The following is a 20,586-nucleotide window of genomic DNA, read 5'->3' as shown; positions in this document are numbered from 1 at the left end:
TTTGTATGGGTTTTTTCTTACTCCATATGAGGAATTTACTGAAAATATCTGCACAGAGTACAGAATATTTATTTTGAATATTAACCTCAAAGTTAATACTGACATCCGAGAGCAACCTGGAGATTTATATTATGAATATAAGTAAATAATGTGTTGAACCATAATTGGTTAAAGAGCAGCTGTATTGGGTTTATTTGACAGGATACTGCCACCTATAGGTAATCTACAAAAATTACAGGAAACATTAAAGAACAAACCAGCTTCAATACAGTCTTTGTTTTTTTTCTCCTGTCTTTTTTTTTTTTTCTGCATCTATGCAGTAGCGTGCAGATATCATAACGGCTGTGTTTAATATATGTGTTCATACCCATGCACATTTAAATTTGAACATAGATGTAGTATCTGACCACCTGGGAGAACATCATGATGCATTTCATCAATTACATTCCGTCATTTAATTAAGTGAACAGCTAAATGATACACTGGATCTTGATGAATTAAATATTCAAAGTGGAGATATTTACGTATGTAATGTAATTTAGTGAGAAAAGAAAGATAAAGTGAAATAAATGCAATTAAGCATCTTAGTTTTAATATCTGTTCAAACATGAGGATAAGCAGTGGATGGGTGTACTAATAGACACATTTAAAATATTTAAAAACAATTATTTTGACCTCACTAAAAAAATTATTAAAAAAAAAAGCAAAAGCAGGTTCATTTGGCTAAACGACAAATTTATAATAATACAATTCATAATAAGTTAAACTAATGATTAAAATAATGAAATAAAATAACTCAAAAATATATACTCCTCTGTACTGTTTCAGTATTATTATAAAAAAATAACCTTGTATAAAAAATATTATATAAGGTTATTTTTCTACCTTTCTGAATTGTATTTACTTCACTTTGTAAACAAGTAATTCTGTATTTCTATTTGCAGAGTAAAACTAAATTGGAGTTTGTTTCCTAAGACCTATTTACTCATAGTCTTCTTTCAACTTTGAAATTCTTGATGGTCATGACCCAAGAACATATATTTCTTTTGTACCATGACTGAGACTCATTCTTAGAATGGTTCAGGTGTTATTGAAGGGCAAGATCAGAGAGGCTAAGGACAATTACAGGAGAAAGCTGGAGTGGAAACTCCAGCAGAACAGCATGAGAGAGGTGTGGAGTGGCATGAAGACAATCACTGGATTCAGGCCATCCAACAGCAGAGGAGCTGGGAGCAGTGAGGACAGAGCCAATGAGTTGAATGTGTTTTTCAGCAGATTAGACACTGCAGTGAATGCTCTCCCCCCTAGTGACTTACCTGTAGTCAGCCTGCAATCCAGTGACGGAGCGGGGGGGGTGGCTTACTGGGCTTAAGCCCGGGTTGTTTTTTCAGAAGCCCGGGGTCTTTTGGAGTGTAATTTTTTCATAGTTAGATGCCTGGCTGACAACTGTATAAAACAAAAACTACACACAATATTCGAAGCACATAGTGCACACTGTGGGAATTTACGACTGTGCGTAAATCCCCCCTAATATTGGTATGATCCGAGCTCAGGCACTAAGCGACTGAGCGAGGGGGCGGGGGGAGCTGCTGCATGCGAGTGCACTGTTGGAGAAACGCAGCCAGGCAGCCAGAGGAGAACTGAAGTTCGACCAGGTACCAAAGCAAATCATTCGTACTTTACAAATAATGTAAATATGACGTCAAACGGATCACTTGACCCATATTACGTTACTTGCTCTTCGAGTGAATCAACAAATGGGGAAATGAAAAGCCAAACAACAATGCTGTTTCTTTAGAGAATCTTAGCTTACATGTGTGTTTATTTCATATTTCCAGTTGTTACCCTCCACGGCTAAATAAATCGGTTTCAGTTATGTATTGATATACAAGAAAGGACATAAGGGGCTTCTTTCAAAGAAAAAACTCTGGTAGATGTTATTTTATATATTATGCTTTGTATGTTGTTCAGTATATTTCTATGCAAAACAAGAGGAATTTCAATACACAGCAGTATATTCACAGTTTAAACCAGATATTTACATACACTTTATGGAAAACACAAGAACATTTTTACTGTACAACATCAATTTAGAGTAAACTTGTTTTGTTTTGGATAAATAAATATTGAAATATCTTTTGAATTAGTTAAATGTCAGAATAAAGAGAGAGAGAGAGAGCTGTCTATTTTTTATCACTTTCATCAAATTTAGGAGTACATATACACTAAGTTTATTGTTAATTAATAAGAAAACTCCAGACGATTCCATTCTGAGCTGAAGAAGCTTCTGATAGGTTAGTAGAGTCCATGTGAGTAAGTTTGTGGCACACCTGTGGATGCATATAAGGCAAAACACAGAGCCTGTTTCTTTGACATGGGAAAATCAAGAGATGTCAACCAAAACACCAGGAAAAGAATTGTGGAGCTCCACAAGTGTGGCTCAATTTTGAATACAACTTGGTGCCATTTACAATTAAGAAATACAGATAGTTTCTCTCTTTACTCTTAAAGCTAACAAATATGTTTTTTATATTTATCAACCTAAAAAAAATAAACATTTAGTCTGATTTGATGTTACAATTAAAAAAGTGTTTTTATCTGAAGAGTATGTAAATATCTGGTTTCAACTGTATATTTGATGATGTTGGTGTTTGGCTTGATTGTCAGCACAAAGAGGGAGAGAGGAACAGAGAGGGAGAGAGAGGGAGGAACAGAGAGGGAGAGAGAGGAACAGAGAGGGAGATGGAGAGGAGAATGAGGACGGAACAGAAATGGAACAAGAGCCAGGTGAGACAGACCTGTTAGTCAAATGGTTGTTTACCAAAAGTATCACCGTATCATAGGTACTCAGGTATCTCGTACCTAGTGTTTCTTTTTAGGTTTGTTATTTTTCAACTTCTATATTTATTAAGTTATGCAGGCTTGTTTGCACAACGAGGCTAAATAATTATATAACATTTCTGAATCTAAATATTGTACTTTGGTAGAATTAAAAAATAAGTGTAGTGCAGGTCTATGATGATTTTTAGTGCTACTATCATCTAGTTCTGATTCTGGTTCTGTCTTGGTTAAGTCCTCAGTAGTCCTGATTTTGAACTGTTGTAGTCCTGTTTTAATTCCGGATCAGTTCTGGGTTTGGTTGAATTGGGGTTTAGTCCTCGTGTCTTGATACAGCCCTGATTTTGTTCTGCCTTGCTGCTTAATTAAAAAACTAGTTTAAGGTGTCCTGCGTATGTGATATATATTTTTCCCTATATGAAGTCATTATTTTTTGAACAAAACTCAAAACACAGCCTATTAATCTTTCAGTCATTTCTACCAGCTCAGTTCTGTCTATGCACATCTGGACCAGCCGGCAAGCACTATAGCCCCTTTTCCATTAGTACCTACTCAATTGACTCAGCATGGTTCACCATGGTTTTCAGGGTTTTCCATTAGGTCATAGTACCTGGTACCAGGTACTTTTTTAGTACCTGCTCGCCTGAGTTTCAAAGCAATCCGAGCAGGTACTAAAATGTGACATCGTCAGACTGCGTGCCACCGATTGGCTGGTCAGTAGCATTTCTCAATGAGTCATGAGGTCATAAGGTCAATGCTGGACAGTACCTCCCACCCACTCCATGACGTGCTGGCCAATCACAGAAGCACGTTCAGTGAGAGATGGAGAATACCCAAATCCACAACTGAACCACACAGGAAATCAGTGCTGCCTGATGTGGCTATATCCCAGTACAACTCCTCCGTCTAATGCATAACACACAGTGCAATAGTTACACCCTTTTGCACATGTACAGTGAAAATGAGAAATAACAAATGATAAAGTTTTACAGTATGCAGTTTAGAGTAAAATGTCCATCATATATTTATCCCTGTAATATTTTGTATATTTATAATTGAACTATTTTGTAAATTTTGTAACTTTATTATACTGTTTTATTTAATTTAATCAGTTACAGCTGTAGTCTACGATACCAAGTGGCTCATCCCCAGATGTTAACGTGAGTCAATTCTGCCTCACAGTGACCATGCCTTGAAATTACAGCCAAATAAAGGATCGGAGGCTCTACCAAAGCCATTCATCATCCCAGTTCCAGCTTCTGCTGTCATAGTAATAAGTTATGTAAAATATGCAATCACCAAATATTTAGCTAATGTTAAAGCTGTGTAGATGGTGATAATATTTTCAACTCCTAAGAAAAGAGACAATTTAAATAAATAAATTTAAAAAACGAAAAAATAGACACAAAACTCGTATCGTGTTGATGAGAATAAACCACAATGGGATGTTGAAAATAGGTCTATATCATAATCACAAGACGGCAAAATGGTACAGCGATTATGTGTTCCACTCCAAACTCACTTCTACTAAACAACTTTTAAAGAATCACGGTGCCTTTTTTTTAATAGTTTTTGGCACTAGGATGTCAGCTTGTGCATACTTAATGTAGGTTTTTCTTTCAAGAGCAAGTTTGCAGTGTCCACAGGGAGCAGACGGTCAGAAGCTGAATTCATGCGTCCTTAGGCACGTCTAATTAACAAATAATGATTAAGCTGCTCCAAACACAAAAAGCGAGTTTGTTCCTTAAAATAATTAACAGAGCAAGGCCTATTATCACTTTAAAAAGTTATTTTGTAAGTAATAATAAAGAAAGCTGTTAACAAAACAAAGCTCAACTCCAAATGTGCAATATAACTCTTCTTAATATTTATTCTTTTAGACTCAGGGGAAACGCTGATTTTTTTACAGCACGATTTGCATATCTCAACACATCCTGTGTACAACCACAAAACCATAACATTATATGTTTTGTTTTTACACTGAGTGAAAAACAAGACAATTTTACAAGCATATTTCTTTACACTCAGCATACAGATAAATCTATACATATTCTCTCTCTTTTTAAACATAATCTTTAGGCAAAATATACCGACAAACCATCAACAAAACATGCAACATCCAAAACAAAGTTTTAGACAACTATTGAAGTTGAGTAGATTTTTTTTTCCCTTTGTGTTGTTTCAGCAGTTTACGGGACGTAGTTGCACACATAGTCATTGGTTGACAGCACAGGTTTTGATTACACAGTCAACTCCCCTTTTACAGCTATAGACATGAATTGCTGTACAATTATATGTCTTTTGTGATTTTTTTTCAACACTCACATGCTCAGACTTTGGACAATATAAACATTCAATCTTTGTAGAAAATAAACACTTTATGTACACATGTCAAACAACTTGAGTCACATTCACACCCCTCAGAACAACAACAAATGAATGGATTCACGATTACAGGCAACAGCTGATCTAAACAAACAGTATTTAGCTTGGGTGAAGTCTAATGAAACACAGGGGTTGAACAGTCAAGGCTGAGCATTGAGATAATATGTCTAATTTACTGTACTGTGTACACAAACTTTTTTAAGTACACTGAGAGCATGATGCAGTTTAGAGTGATATTTATCCCCCCCAGATTGTGCATTATGTTTAGGAACCCCAGTGTGTCTGCATGTTTTTTCTTTTTCCACATAGATACAAAATGCACACCACAATATTTCCTGCCATCACATACACCATGATTCAGTTCATTTCAGTGCATAAACACAAAACACGTAATCCCGCATGTCATGATGGAACAAATGAGACAACGCAATAATAAAGTGCACAAGATCCATGTAGATGTTAACAGCCGTTAACATCAATATATATTAAAATCAGTAAAAAAATCAGAGTATTTCATATTTTCTTTCATCGATGTACAAATTAAAGTTATTTTCTTACATATTTTAAGAACATATGTTCACAGATAAAACATTTTAATTCCAAAAACACAAATGCATTCAAACGTATGTTGCATAGAATTACTTCAAATGAAACAATGGATCTGGATTGTAAAAAAGAAATATAATTGTTAAGAATTTAAACATAAATCATGGTTGGCACAACAAAATAATTGTCAGCATTGAAAAATTAACCTTGTTTTCTCCCTCACTATACTCTCTTTTTTTGTTTGCTTGTTTGTTTTACTTTGCAATTAATATAGGCGATAAGTGACATCTTGCTCTAAGTATGTTTGTAGTCTCCAGTGATATATTCTAAATAGTTGCATTGGCTTTGTGATGTGCCTCAACACACTAACAGTAGTTCTGAGGGTCAATTTTTCATTCTGTACAGGTAAAGGTGACAAAACATTGTAAGACGAATACAGATAAATACATGGGTCACCTACTCACACCTTAGTACTGAGACTAGGCCCCATGCTTTCATTTGATCCTATACATCACTGTACGCCAGTGGGCCTGAGTGTTTTGGTTGCAGGCAGTGAAAGAGGCTGGTTCAATGTGTTGTAATGGGAGTCACTGACACAAAATAGTTAAGTGTTTTACAGTACAGCCAGACACACAAAAGAACCTTGACATTTGAATGGTAAAGCGTTTTTTTTTTTTCTTCCTTTTGAAATAATTTTCAGGGAAAACTCAGACCAGAGGGACTTACTAACACAGAGACAGCAGGGCTGTCATACTGAGGTAATGACAGTTGCAGATCTACAGAGGATTTGACACATCTTGTATGAATTACATGTCTGACGATGGACTACACAGAAAGAAATATTAGCAAAATCTGAGCCACTATAACAATCTTAAAGCAAAATGTTGCACACGTGAGACGGATGTGTGAAACTCACCTTCCACAGTTGTAACATTCAACACAGCAGATGCTGTTCATTGTTAATTTAAATTTTAATTCTAATCTTTCCTAACAATATCATGCTAGTAAAATAGTAATCAGCCACTAGAGGTTGTCATTGACCTTGGATTTTATTTTTATTCTGTCACAGCCCTGTTCGATATAGTGGTGCATTAGTGTGATCGGAGAACCAAGGGAGCTACTGAACATGATTATTAACATCCTTGAGCTCACATAGGTCCACATTCACATAATAGTTATTGTGACTGCCTACACCATAGATTACTGGATTGTCAGTGCGCCACTCACAGCCTCAATCTAACAAAGTCTGTGTATCTGTACCATATTATATATATTTGTATATATAATCTAGTGACAAGAGAACAACTCTTATACTCTATATTATATTTAGATATATTCTGCATCTGATATCTGTGTATACTATATAAACGTCACACTGTACAATGTGATTCTCTGATATGCTCTTATATTTGCATGTGGGATATCTACAATCAGAAGTGCTGTACATTTAATCCTCATCCCACAGCAAAGGTCAACTGTCTGACTCAGGCCTACATAAGCTCTTTATTGTGTTTTTCTTTCCTTTTTCAGTGAAACTGAAAGAATATTGTACAAAAAATGTATGCATTTCTTCATCAGTTAATATTCCAAGACCACTTAAATCCACACACATCACGATCATAGCACAACCACGTCTCTCATATGAAGGAAATAAAATGAATTCCATGATTCTGTTTTTCATCTTTCCCTTTGTTAGATATGTTTGTTCAGTAGTGCAGAATCACATCTCGGCGTCTCATGTGGATTATGGAAATAGAACTGTGGTAAGAAAGACGTCACTGCCCTCAAAGCCATATTGCTGCTGAGTGTCTATCAGTGCCAGCTTTTTATGTTTGCATGTTAAATCCAAAACCAGCAGAGACTTGAAATGGGAAGAGGTGGAAATGTGCTGGCAGTGTTGGACTGATATAATTGCAATGTTAGTAGCACATAATAAACCTTTATTTTATGATTTATAAACTGAAGCAACAAATTAAAGGAATCTTTTTTCTTTGCTCTTATTCTCATTCTCTTATTCATTTTTTGTCACATCTCTGAACTATGCACTTTGCATTTAGTTTTGGCTGATCTGCTGCATCTGGATCTTTTTGTGTGGTGTTCAGGGGTTGGTCTGAGTGGAACTGACGAACAGCTTGTGCCAGCTGACCACTCTCTTCCTCATGTCCACCTTGTCAAGCCAGATGTAGGCTTCACCTATCAATGTTTTCTTCATGAACTTCCCTCCATTAGACACCAAGAAAAGCTGGGAATGCATGAGAAAGACAAAAAGAATTTGTCAGTTAGTTATCTATATGTGCTTTGCCAGCTCAAAAGTGCATGTTATTCAGTATGATTATTCATAGCTGCAAGCAGGTTGTTACAAGTATATCTATAAGTCTAAAAATGAATGTATTTTATAGACCTGGGAATTTTAGAGCCCATATTAGCTATTTACAGCAGAAGAAACAGCTATTAACCATGTTGTGAGTACCAGAGGAAACTGGCTGCAGCCGCACCTGCAGCCACACACCTCTGCAGTTGGGCTGTGTTATGTATTGAAGTGCTGATTGGGCCATACCAAGTGCAGCTCTTGCCACCCACAGGTGGCAATAAATAGGTAATTTATGTTTAATATTGTGCCTTTTCTTTGATTCATGAATTGTTTACTTGCTTAGTCTTCTGCTGGGTATTTTTGATTTGAAGTAATTATTAAACTAAGTGTTGCTTTGTTTGTTTGGTGTTAGATAATTTGTTAGGATTTGTGTTCCCCTTATGTATCAACTTGGCCTGATCAGCCAGTATTTAAGTCCCCTTTGTTTCTTGCTGTTAGCTCAGTTTTGTTTGCTGAGTAGTTAATCTGGAGATATGTCAAGTTGCTGTTTTTGGATTGAGTTTTGTTCTATTCAGTTGACTTCTTTTAAGGGTCCTGTATTATTAGTTCATTTTGTATTTTGGTTTTTTTTTTTTTTTACATTTTTGGGGGATAAATAAACCCACTTTTTTCTAAATGCTCACTGTGTCCTCGTGCTTAACCAGCTCAGTCTCTCATACATCGCAACAAAAAAAGTTGGGAAGAGTGTAAACTAGTAATCCACAACTTGTTGTGCTAATAAAATAAGATTATTTTTTAAACAACACTCTCATATTATTGGATATTTGTGAGTCCTTGTCAATACGCATAACAAAAATTAGGGAAATCTATTTGTGTTTTGTGTGTCTGAAAGGAAAAAAACCCAACAGAATATTGCCAAGTATATTGGATTTTTAAATCACCAAATATTGGTATCAGTCATAAATATCCTCTATTGTCCAGACTCTAACACAATCATGATTTACTAAGTTTTATTCACTCATCTTATTTGACAAGTTGCAGGGGTCTGAAAGTTATTTAGGTGCATGTTGTACACTACCTGTATGGAGTGTCCAGTTGGGTTTAGGGGGAATCTGAAGGTCTCATTGAAAGAAGGCTCTCTATCATGTCGACAAATTCTCGTCTTCTTCTTAATGATCCTCTTCTGGGTGGCCACATTCACCACATACAACTTCACATACAGATCTGGATGCAAGTTGGAGAAATAATAACATGAATTCATAAAAAGAGGACTATTGAGATTAAAAAACAAAATGCATGTACATCAATTCTGATTGGTTCCACACCTGGTAGGTGGTCTGGGCTTTTGAACTTGTAAGTGATGTTTCTGCACTGAAGGATCTCTAAGACCAGTTGGTCCCCTTCTGTTTTCACCTCCTTCTTGAGAGCAACCTTGATCTCGCCCATTACTTGTGTTTTACCAGCTTACACACAAAACAGAAAGAGCAAACTCAAAATCACATCAGGGAATATACTGCCAAAGTTTCACGTGTGTCTCATCAGTTCTACAGGTCCTGAAATAATTAAGAATTTTACAATACAAGCTCATTTAAACTTGGTAAATTAGTTCTCAGGCACCATGGAAATGACCTCCCGACCTTCATCATTGTAACAACTGCCAGGCTATACCCTGAAATGACCCTGTGCTCTTTGTAACAAATTGAAACTAGAGAGGGAAGGGAGGCATCATGACACCTGAGCTACATGAAATGTAGATATAACAGCAGGTGGGATAGCATGGCAACCACTTCTCTCAAGCCATGCAGTAAGTCATTATTCGGGTTAATATTGTTCATTGACAATAAGCACTTAGCTGACAATTTGACCTCACAACTTAATAATGACATGAGCAACACCATTTAGAGGCAGTTAATTAGGTGGCTTGGTTACAAAGAAATTGAAAAAAAAAAAAAATACAACAAAACCGTCATTGCACAAAACACTCAACAGGGGGAGCCCTCTGACCAAGAAAGCAAACATTTGAAAACGTGACATTTCTAGAGCTTGCCTTCATTTTCTGCAGTCTCAAGTTGGTTTTTGTCTGTGCCATTAGGAATAGTCTTACCGCTGTGAGAAAAAACAAAAAAACCCAAATGAATTTATAAATACTGTTTCATACATCCAAAAGAGTATAACATGACATTTACATTAACAACTGTTAATGCATAATATGCTTGTATGGAGCCACAAATAGTCTTACATCCGTGGCACTTGAAAAATGGCACTGTCCACTCCTGTGCCTGCTCCATCTTCACTATCCAGACCTCCATAAGCATCTCCAACCAGGCTTGGGGCAGATAATACCACTGACCCCGAAACATCACTCAGCCGGTGTCCTGGTCCTGTGGGTGGCAATACTGAGTGTGATACTGAGGAAATCAATCACTCAGTTTTTTTTCTTCAAAATAAATTATTTGCATAAAAAACAAACAAACAGAGAATGTTAAATGACCCAGCTTTGACCACACATGCATGGATGCCCAAGACATGTGCTGTATGTAACAAAACACACACCCAGCTACCACTCATTGACAGAGGCACTCTCCATCACACATAACTTTGACAACTTTGACTAAGCATCACATAACAGGGCATCGCTGTAAATGTCAGCATCTCCTTGCATTTACGTAACAGTGCTGTGTAAAATCTCTGTAATACAAAGCAAATCCCTACATTAGAACTAAATGAAGGTCACTAAATTTATTTTAAAAAATAAGATTAATTCACTGTAGGACATGGCATGGCAGTTTGTTCATACATATTAAATATTCTTTCTTGGCTCTGGCTGGTTTCTGTTATGCTTTTGCAGTAAGAAAGAACTTGGGAAAATATGTGAAGATTACTGTTGAAACACATTTGGTGACTTTCGGTGTATTTTTGAAAGATGATGTATGACCACAATGTGTTTGAAACACAGTCTGTTACTGAAATGCAATAATTAGTCATTCTGTTCCTAATGAAAACAAAATCATTCGATAATAAAAGCGACACAAAATAAATATATAAATAATGAAATAATATATAAAATGAATATGTGCATTTCCAGACATTCATAGTGCTACATACAGAAAATAATTACAACAGAAATATCAATATTTACACATTCATTTATTTGGAAGGCTTAGTTTTAATTGTTTAATTATAATTATTATTATTATTAGTAGTAGTATTTTTAGTTGTTAGCTGATTAATATGATTTATCTATATATTTATAGAGTACATTTTTCCTATGTTGCCTCACCTTCCCTTGACATTTCTGCTTCCCTCATGGTTAGCTGACCGCTTTACACTCACTGGCTGGTGAGTGCAGCGTGAACCTCCTGTTGGCTTTTGAAACCTCTTGGTGTTTCTGTGTTTCCAGGTTTGACTGGGTCATTTGTGCCCCCTTTGTTTTAGGTGGGAGGAATAGGGAAGGACTGTGCAGGGCGAGAAGACTGTGTGCCATACCTGTGTCTCCCTCTGTGTGTGCTTTTCTAGGGGTTAATTCATGTGACACACACATGCACATACACAGCAATATTGCAGCTCCACAAAATATTCTGTGGCCAGGAAATAATAGCTAGGGAATCTACAGTTGCATGCGTATAAAAACCTCCAACAATGAGTTTACTTTCCTTTGTAAAAAAGTAGACCATTAGAGTTCATTTTGAGGACATCACATTGAGGATTATACACAGGTAATGGATGTTGTTTAAGTCATGTTAACACAGTAGAACATACAACATGTAAGGGATTGCCATCCTAGCTTGGTTTCTGTACTGGGGTTGGAGATCTCCACACCGGGGTTCTGTAGAAACCATATGCTTGGGATTGGCACATGCACACTCCATGTAGAAACAGAGGGGTCTGGATTTCTAATTTAGCTAATAATACTAATACTACTAGTTAAAATAATCCATTAATTATGTTTGTAGTTTCTTAAACTATTATCCCATTTTATTAACTATTTAAGATGCCCAAAGAGAAAACCAAAATATTAAACTGGTGAAAAATATCAGAAACAACACATAACAATTTAGTAAACTGAATGAGCCCCATCTCTAAAAATAAGATTTTAGAGTTACATAGTGTATTAAATAGGATTTCACAGCAAGTTTATTTTTATTTGTGTACTTATTTTATCTTTTTCTCTTTTTAAAATTCTTCATCTGCCTTGCTTTTTGTTTAACAGTTATATTAATGAGATAGATCACTGTGACTTTGTGCTGACAGAAAAGCAAGATGAAATGAGCAGAAGGCAAGGTAAACTGTTAAGGAGATGAATGCAGAGCAATTCAAGGCTTTATCAAACAATCTCTACAAAGCTTGCATGCAAGGGGAAAAGGTGCATTTCGAAGGTGGTTTATCAGGGGTAGGGGAAGGATTTACTTGGTTGCAGGCAGGATTGTTGCACGGCAGCTTCAGCAGCAGCAATTGCTATTCCAGCATCCTCAAGGTGGGCCTGAGTGACACTGCTCTTGCTTTGGCTTCGGGAGGGGCCATGGGAACGTAGTTGGCCGTCGGAGGAAGACTTGGAACTGCCTGGGCTACTGTGTGACTTTTCCAAAGGCATCATTTGCATGTCTAAAGGAATATTAAATGAATGGTTACAAGTGCCAAAGAGAAAACTGCAAAATAAATAAACCAACCCCACTCAGGTGCAAATAATATTTCACAGTCATCTGATTGTTCCATGCAGTACTGATATGTATGTATTTACAGTGTTCAAGGTATGGTTATGAATGCCTGCCAAGAATATTAATATTATTTATTGCTTAAAACTACCTATATGGAATGAATTGATATGTAGCAATCATTAACTGTAAGAATGAGGTGATTCTTTACCTTTAGCTGGATCGGGAAAGATTCCATGGCTTCTGCTCTTGATTACAGAGTTTTTAGGTGAATCATGACTCCCATCTCCCTGCCCTGGTGCTAGACCCTGACCCATTCCATGCCCCTGTCCAGAACCTGAAATGTGGCCCTGGCCCTGGCCATGCCCCTGACTTGACCCAGACCCTGACGGACCTTGGGCAGCATGGTGGGCTCTGCTGTGTTCAATGCTTTCACTCTGCTCTTTCAAAGGCAGCCAGCGAGGAGTGTTGTCCAGCTGGGAGGTATTTGACAAGTCAATCAGTACCTGAGTGACAATAAGAGAAAATAAAAGAGAGAGAGAGTGAGACAGTACAAAATAAATAGGAATTTAATATATATAGTTATAGAAGCCAAGTTTAAATTTGGTGTTTGTCTGACCTGAGAGTTAAGTTAAGGAATGCAGGTCCACCAGTAAAACAATAAAAATAAACCAACAGAAAATAAAATAAAATAGCAAAAACCACTTTAATGAGGTAAATTGGTAAAAAAAAAAAAAAAAAAAAAAAAAGTGAGCTAAATTTCACATTGTCAGATGGCAGACTCGGCTTCACAAGTCACTTACTTCTCCAAGGAAGTCATTGGAGGAGGACCTGTCATAGTCCCACACTGTCACCTCCAGCGTTTTTTTCTTCAGCTTCAAAGAAAAAAAAAACAAGTAAAGAGAGGGTCACAGATTATGGTGAGGCGTTGAGGCGATCGTGCGAGGGAACAAAATGTGTGAGGTGTGAGCTTGTTTGTCTGTGTGAATGTGGGTGGATGAAGGACAAAAGAAACGAGCTCGTGTACACTGAATGAGTCGTGCCTAAATGATTGCAGCCATGAATGCTAATGAGGGGGGTAATTTAATCAGCAAGGAAATCACGAGTTGTTAAATGCATGTGTGCAAATACGTGGACATGTATAGAAACACTCTGAAGCATGTTGGAGGACATAACATATACAGATATACTTATATAAGTATGCACTGCAGATTTTTTTTTTAAGGCTGCGGTAAGACGATGGTGGTGTCTGTCACAAACAACACAAGCAAACACAGATGGCTAAGAATAAACACAAGCAACCATATATACCTCTAGCAGTCACAGATGAGCACACATGGGCATGATTACCTAACACTCTTCTATTACTCTTTTTGCTAAAAAGGCATGCAGTTAAGGTGCCTGTGTTGACACTGTGTAAGAGCAAGAATGTCGGTTGTTAACTTGAGGTTTGCTAGTGCTGATAAGAGGCTGCATAGAGGATACTGAAAACAGCCCTAGGGAGAGAGCATGAGGACAGAATTCTAAGTGTCATATAAGAGGCTGAGGCTTCCACATTGCCCAAAGTGGATCACAACAAATACAGTAACTACACAAGAGTGACTGTGGGAAGATGTTTGTGTGCATGTGTGTTTTAGTGTGGGACAGGAAGAGAGGGTCTGCACAGTACCTGCTCCAGATGAATGTTCTTGTAGATGACAGTCTGATTCCATTCTGGGTTCATGGTCTTCTGGGCATACTTGGTCCTTCTCTTGTTATCAGCACTGATAATTCATGACATTCAGAATGACTGGTTGTTAATAATACATTATTAAAAATCTCTCCACTGCTTGATCCCATGGCAACATTCACAAAACTGCAATGCTCAGTAAATGGGCTGAATAGATGCTGCTTGGAAAATGGTCAATATCCTTATTTGGAGGCACCAGAAAGATCGCAAACAAGCTGAAATATTTTTGTTAATTGTCTGCTCTGAGTAAGATGCTTTTAATTTTTTTTTTCAAATGAGTACAGAGATAGAAGCTGAGGAGAGTTCAAACTCAGAGGCATGGAGAGAAAATGTAATGGCAGAAGTGCTCTTAAACACTGTGAAATAGAGCAGATAATTGGACGAACAACAAAGGCCACAATAAAAGGATGGAAAACCACTTTGGATGGGTAAATTACACAAATAAAAACATAACACCAACTAAAAACAAAGATCAGCACCACACTACCTTGCATTCTGGACAACCATGACTTGGCTGAGGGAGTCCAGAAGAGGAAGAGGAGGGCATATATCACAAACAAGAAAAGCAAAAACACAAAATAACAGTCAGAGAAGCTCAAAGAGCTCAAAGAAAAGGCAGTAAAGGATAGAGAGCTGAGGCAATCAATATTCTCTTGAGGGTAAATCACTGTTTTTGTGCCTACACAGTAGATATGACTCAAGACCAAAAAGCCTCACAGTGATTACTGGCTCACAGGTGAATGAGAAATTCACTACTCTGACCTTTTGTTGAGACACTGCGGCTGTGAACTCTTTTGCTAATGTCAGACAGATGCATTTCAAATATATTCTTACAATAAAGCAGCAGTACAAAGGTGCTCTCAACGAGCTTACATTTTTAACCTATACAGCGTGTAGGTTGAGAGAGAGAGCGCATAATCTAATAAACAGGCCTGATGGAGGCATTATCTAAGAGCAGATATTGTTACAAGGGAGATAATGGCTGCATCGATCCTCTCTCTTGCTATTCACAAGCTCTTAGGAAGACAGTGGAGTCGACACCGATAAGAAGGAGTCTCAACTAGGGACAAAACCAAAGCACTCACTTTAGCCAAAAGTAGAAAGAGTAAGAACATGAGGTTGACCATGTGGACTCTCTATTGCCAGCTAATTTGATACATTATAATGCAGCAATTTGGCAAAAGGCCGCCTCTTACAGCTTTATGTAAAGTCTAACACAACTCACTTTATTTATTCATAGACTAAAGCAAATCGAATCAAATTACTGCAGAAATGACTGCCTCATATCATCATGTCCTGTACCATTCTCTCACACAAACTTAAGACGTTAGTCAGTGGGATACAGCAAAGTCAGTACAAAGTCAGGAAAAAAAAATCAGGGAGAGAGAAAACAATACAGACACAAAGGCAGAAAGGCAGACACAGAACACATATTAGTTAGCACTAAAATACTAAAAGCTCACCCTCTCCCAGGTAAAAGGTAGACCTTCACAAAAGGGTCAGAGTAGCCATCATTATCCCTTGGGGCCAGGTTTCTAGCTTGCAGGACGTGGACAATAAGATTTCCTAGATTTCTGTCATAGTTGATCTGGAGCTGTTTGAAACAGAGTGTAGAGGAGGCTCTATGAGAGAAACTATAGGGGTCCATCTTTATGTTGTTGGGGTAAATAGTGATATTTTCTTAATGTTTGTTTGCATGTGTGTGTTTTTTAACCTGAATTTCTCCTGTGATGGGATGAGGTGTCTTCATCGCCTCTGTTTGCTTAAAAAAAAAAAAGAACAAAAAAAAGAACAAAAACAGAGAGGTCAGGAGGTGGAGTGGTTCTAGATTGATAGTTTAATGATTTGGCAAACGAATTTGTCTGGCCCACAATAACAGACTTTAGCCATTAACCTGGGATTAAGTTGCAGTATATATTAATAGAGTACTGGTGAAAGAGGTGCCCTTGTAGAACAGATATTAACATTTTTCATTGAACGTATGCACCTTGTGGGGGACACTGACTATCTGATTGGTGTGCTAGAATGGAAAGTCTGTCAGTGTAGTGTGACACCATTAATTAGTTTAGTTAGACATCTCGTGTTCAAAATGATTTCTTTATTGCAGCATCAGACTGCGAATTTGGGGTTTGATAGGTAATTATCCCCCTTGACCCTACATGCGGATGCTAGGATGGTTGAAGCAGCCAGCTGCTCTGTGCAGAGGGAGAGACGAGAAACCCAGACTCTTAAATAGAATGCCCAGTTGAGAGGTTGTGTTTGGTATATGATTTAGGGAGAATTTTTCATTTGTCTGATGCAGTGCAGCTTGAGTTGCCTGGCTGAACTTGCCTGCGGTCTTCACTTCATTTATTTAACGCAAACACATTTCACAGAAATGTCAACAAAAGACTAATTTGAATAAGAATGTGTGTGAGGTAAGCCACTAAAAAGAATTTTAATGGATGAAATCCATTACCTTGTGTCGCTGCTTCTTGCTTATTGCAGGGGATGCAGGCTGGCCAGGGCTTGGTACCCCACTGGAGGCAGCCGATCCAGTACCAGAGTGGAGGAGGGCAGAGCGCTCTAATGCAGACAGTACCCCCAATCCCCCAGCTCCTACTCCAGCCATACCAGGTGCCTGCTGCTGGGACACCTTCTGCAATTCTGCAGCTAACTGCTTAGGATCCACACCGGGGGAACGTTGTCCACCTACAGAGATGAGTGTATATAGTGACTCAAATTTTATTTATGTCAAACATGTACACAGGCGCATGCACGCATGCAGACGTAGCAACAAATTCTCGTACATACCAGCCTTAAGCTGGACATGGTGCTCCAGGGCTTGTGGGTGCTCAGGGTCAGACAGCATGTTTAGGTCGCTGTTTGGATCCATACAGGAAATTTATAATGGAATAACAACCAGTGCGTTGTAGGAGTAATCAGTCACAGAGTGGATATTTGGCAGATGAAGGGGTGTGGGATGAACAGAAGGGGAAGGAAAGACGAGAGAAGGTGTTCATGGCTGCAGAGTCACCATTTTGTGACTAAACATGTAGGAGTTTCAGTGGGATAGAGGGATAAATGATGACAGATGTTACTCACAGTCTCACACAAAGCTCCGCCTCTGCACATGTCTGGCCCATAATAGACTGCACTTCCTCATAAGTCTTTCCCGTTAGAGGGACTCCGTTCCACTCCAACACCTGCATTCCTGTAATACGATGAAGGCCAGCAAGCAAAATGAGTGACTACCCCTCATCTCTATACATGAAACGTGTTAGAACAGAGAGTGCAGTTTTCATGCTCACAGAACAATAGTAATAGCAAACAGCTCTTTAACTGAATTAACTCTGTCTTCATTCTTCTTTATTCTCATTTGGGTTTATGCATTGGCTTTGTTCCATTGTTGGAACAACACCCAGCACAAAAGCAAGAAAGAAGAGTTTTGCCGATGATTATATTAGATGTTTTTTTTTTCTCACAAAGAATAATGTAGAAAAATAGCACATTAGAAGTAAAAACACAGCAACAGCACAAGAAATAACCACTAATATGTGCATATTTATGATGTAATACACAAAACAAATCACAGCAAACTCAATTTTCCACCCAGGGCCAAAGAAATATGAGGCCTCACTTACACAACTGAAACCTGGTCTTCAGATTAGACTTCTGCTTACGAAGCAACTCACCAGCTGCTGTGACAGTAAAGGCTCACATTAATAAGTGCGTATCCTCATGCATGAGCCAGTATTTCTTCTTAGATTATTCCCTCTGTTCTCTGTGTATAATCTGTATCCTCCCCCACTTTATTTCACACTGCACCTAAAGGCATGTTCTACTGCCAGTTTCTTTCAACAGAACATAAACATATGCATAGCATACAGCACACGCTTGAAAGTAAACCAGCCAACCTACTGTCTTGCCGTTTTTTTAAAAAAAAAATTCTTTTCTTGTTCAGCAAGACAAAAAGGGAGTAAGCTATATCAGAATTAAATGTAATAATCTATTTCTGAAGAGAGAAGCTAGAACCAATTATCTCATTAAAACTACTGGTGGAACTGCAATCAGTACTCAGGCGCTTCTCTTTCTAAACAAAGATTAGAGCATCAATTATTTGAAATTCCAGAAACTACAAGAACAAATTGAGCAGGGATTGTTGCATGGTAATTCACTGTGTGTGTGTGTGTGTGTGTGTGTGTGTGTGTGTGCGCGCGTGTGTTTATGTGTGCTTGTCTGTCTATCTGTATCTGTATGTTTACAGGGACGCTAAATATAGTCTAATGACTAACACAGCCCACTGATGTGGAGGGTGTATTTGCGCGTGATGTGTTGAGGAAAGACACATGACAAACCAACACACAGTAGGCTACAGCCGCCTGTCACAACTCCATCTGGAGTGATTTAGGCATGAATTTTTACTGAAGGCATAAACGGCCCTAAAATCATCAACACTTAAAAAGCACTGTGATCATGACTCTCCTGAGCCTTGAGAATCTTTTTCATTCTGCTCTTACCTTCCACAACTTTCCCTGTTTGTTCTGCCACTCCACCAGGGATGACCTTGGCAATGTACGCTCCGATCTCTCCACGACTCCCTGGAATCTCCTTACCACCTACCACACGGATGCCAAGTCCATTCCCTAAAAGGTAAAAATAGGGATACAAATCCTAATTACAAAAACAGAAATAGACAATCTTTGTGAGTTTTATCGTTGTATGATAACTGTATGTCTGCATTTTGTAGTAGTTTTATACCTGACACACTGGGGTCCTTCATGTCTCTCTTAAGCTTGATGCGAGTGTGAGGGAAGGCATAAGGCACGAGTTTCATCTGAAAATTCACAGCATTAAAAGAAGCATGTTTGTAAGCAGAAAGCATTCCGGGTTTACATATTAATACCGAAAATAAACATGGAGTGGAAAAAAAAGGACCAAGCTGAATATTATTAGCTTGAATCGCACCTGTCTCCTGTCTGACACACTCCCGCTCTGAGGATGCCCTTCTCTTGGCTTATCAAACCAATCTGTGTCCTCTCTTCTCAGGTGGTAGGCTAGACAAGGAAAGGATCACATTAAAATCTATGCACACAAATAGGGACTAGAAGCTTTCAGCATGGAATCAAGCAATCTCTTTTTTTGTATTTAAGAATAATTGTCACACATCCACCCAGATTTTCTAAAAGGCAGGAAGATCTCTGATCTGTCCTGACTGGATAGGTGAAAGCAAAGAAACAGAAACTTTGCTCCATCCTATCCACAAGTGTGAGATCAGATGGCTACTACAAATACTAAATGGAGTATGAATAATTTCAAGTTTGATAAAAATTGATATGCTTTAAATGTATGGAACGTTTTATTTTCTTTGTTTTATTTTACAGCACTGTGTACTGGAAATCTCCCCCAAACCATCATCATTTATAAGTAACATCACAATTCTAAATCATACCTTTAAGAGCAAAAATAATCAAAATATTGAAAGCTATAGTAATATCTCAACTTTGAAATGCTGTTTTGGTGTTAAACGTAAAAGAATCCAAACAAGGATAGAATTTCCTATGTATTGGCGAGTCAAGCCCACAAACAGAAAATAGACTGCTACATATCTTGTAAATATCTTGAAAGCATTAGATCTTGAACATATGAGGAATCAGTATATGGTGGCAGCATTGGTTTTCAGAATTCTATAGAAGATCTTAAAATACTTTGATATTTGTGCTGTGAATCTGCATGTTTTTGGTAACACTTGTGCACAACACACATTTATTTTAGTGCATGGACATGAATACTGGAAATGGGTCTGATATGTTTACAAAACCACAGTGCAAACATTCCTGAATGACATATAAATTAAGTCTCTGCAGTATATGACACATAAAAGATATCGAGTGTCATTAAGATGGGGTTCATACCAGCATGGAACTGACATGTCAACTACAAGAGAGTCACTAAATGATATGCATTGTATACGACTGTGAGGTGGGTCATTCCAGAATGAATCTGGTATGTTTACAAACTCAGCCAGAGGAGTGAACCATTCATGATATGCGGCATGGAGGCATACAGTCTCTAAGTAACTACATGAGAATTGCGATGCCGTCTCACCTTCTATATTCCAGTTTGGGCCTCCAGCTGTGGTACAA

The 20,586-nt window shown here is 37.9% G+C and overlaps 1 protein-coding gene across 4 annotated transcripts in view; it reads right to left on the bottom strand.

The window, feature by feature from the left end:
* Positions 1-4,683: 4,683 nt before the first annotated feature.
* Positions 4,684-20,586, bottom strand: part of pclob (piccolo presynaptic cytomatrix protein b) — a 62,544-nt gene continuing 46,641 nt past the window's right edge. For 2 of the 4 annotated variants that reach the window (XM_063479795.1, XM_063479798.1), the window contains 19 exons: positions 20,549-20,575; positions 19,409-19,497; positions 19,202-19,277; positions 18,961-19,086; positions 17,546-17,654; positions 17,255-17,322; positions 16,920-17,152; positions 16,176-16,223; positions 15,925-16,055; positions 14,949-14,975; positions 14,402-14,495; positions 13,536-13,607; positions 12,944-13,238; positions 12,488-12,682; positions 10,320-10,461; positions 10,128-10,186; positions 9,406-9,543; positions 9,159-9,304; positions 4,684-8,011 (listed from right to left, as the gene is read on the bottom strand). In XM_063479795.1, the coding sequence (XP_063335865.1) occupies positions 7,868-8,011; positions 9,159-9,304; positions 9,406-9,543; positions 10,128-10,186; positions 10,320-10,461; positions 12,488-12,682; positions 12,944-13,238; positions 13,536-13,607; positions 14,402-14,495; positions 14,949-14,975; positions 15,925-16,055; positions 16,176-16,223; positions 16,920-17,152; positions 17,255-17,322; positions 17,546-17,654; positions 18,961-19,086; positions 19,202-19,277; positions 19,409-19,497; positions 20,549-20,575 (2,219 nt within the window). In that variant the 3' untranslated portion in view covers positions 4,684-7,867. The remainder of the gene's footprint in view (positions 8,012-9,158; positions 9,305-9,405; positions 9,544-10,127; positions 10,187-10,319; positions 10,462-12,487; positions 12,683-12,943; positions 13,239-13,535; positions 13,608-14,401; positions 14,496-14,948; positions 14,976-15,924; positions 16,056-16,175; positions 16,224-16,919; positions 17,153-17,254; positions 17,323-17,545; positions 17,655-18,960; positions 19,087-19,201; positions 19,278-19,408; positions 19,498-20,548; positions 20,576-20,586) is intronic. The other 2 variants (XM_063479796.1, XM_063479799.1) reach the window with 2 other exon arrangements.

The sequence above is a fragment of the Pelmatolapia mariae genome, linkage group LG7, assembly GCF_036321145.2.
Source record: "Pelmatolapia mariae isolate MD_Pm_ZW linkage group LG7, Pm_UMD_F_2, whole genome shotgun sequence".
NCBI classification, from domain to species: Eukaryota; Metazoa; Chordata; class Actinopteri; order Cichliformes; family Cichlidae; genus Pelmatolapia; species Pelmatolapia mariae.
Note: the sequence above shows the minus strand (reverse complement) of the source record. Positions and strands in the feature narration are given on the sequence as shown.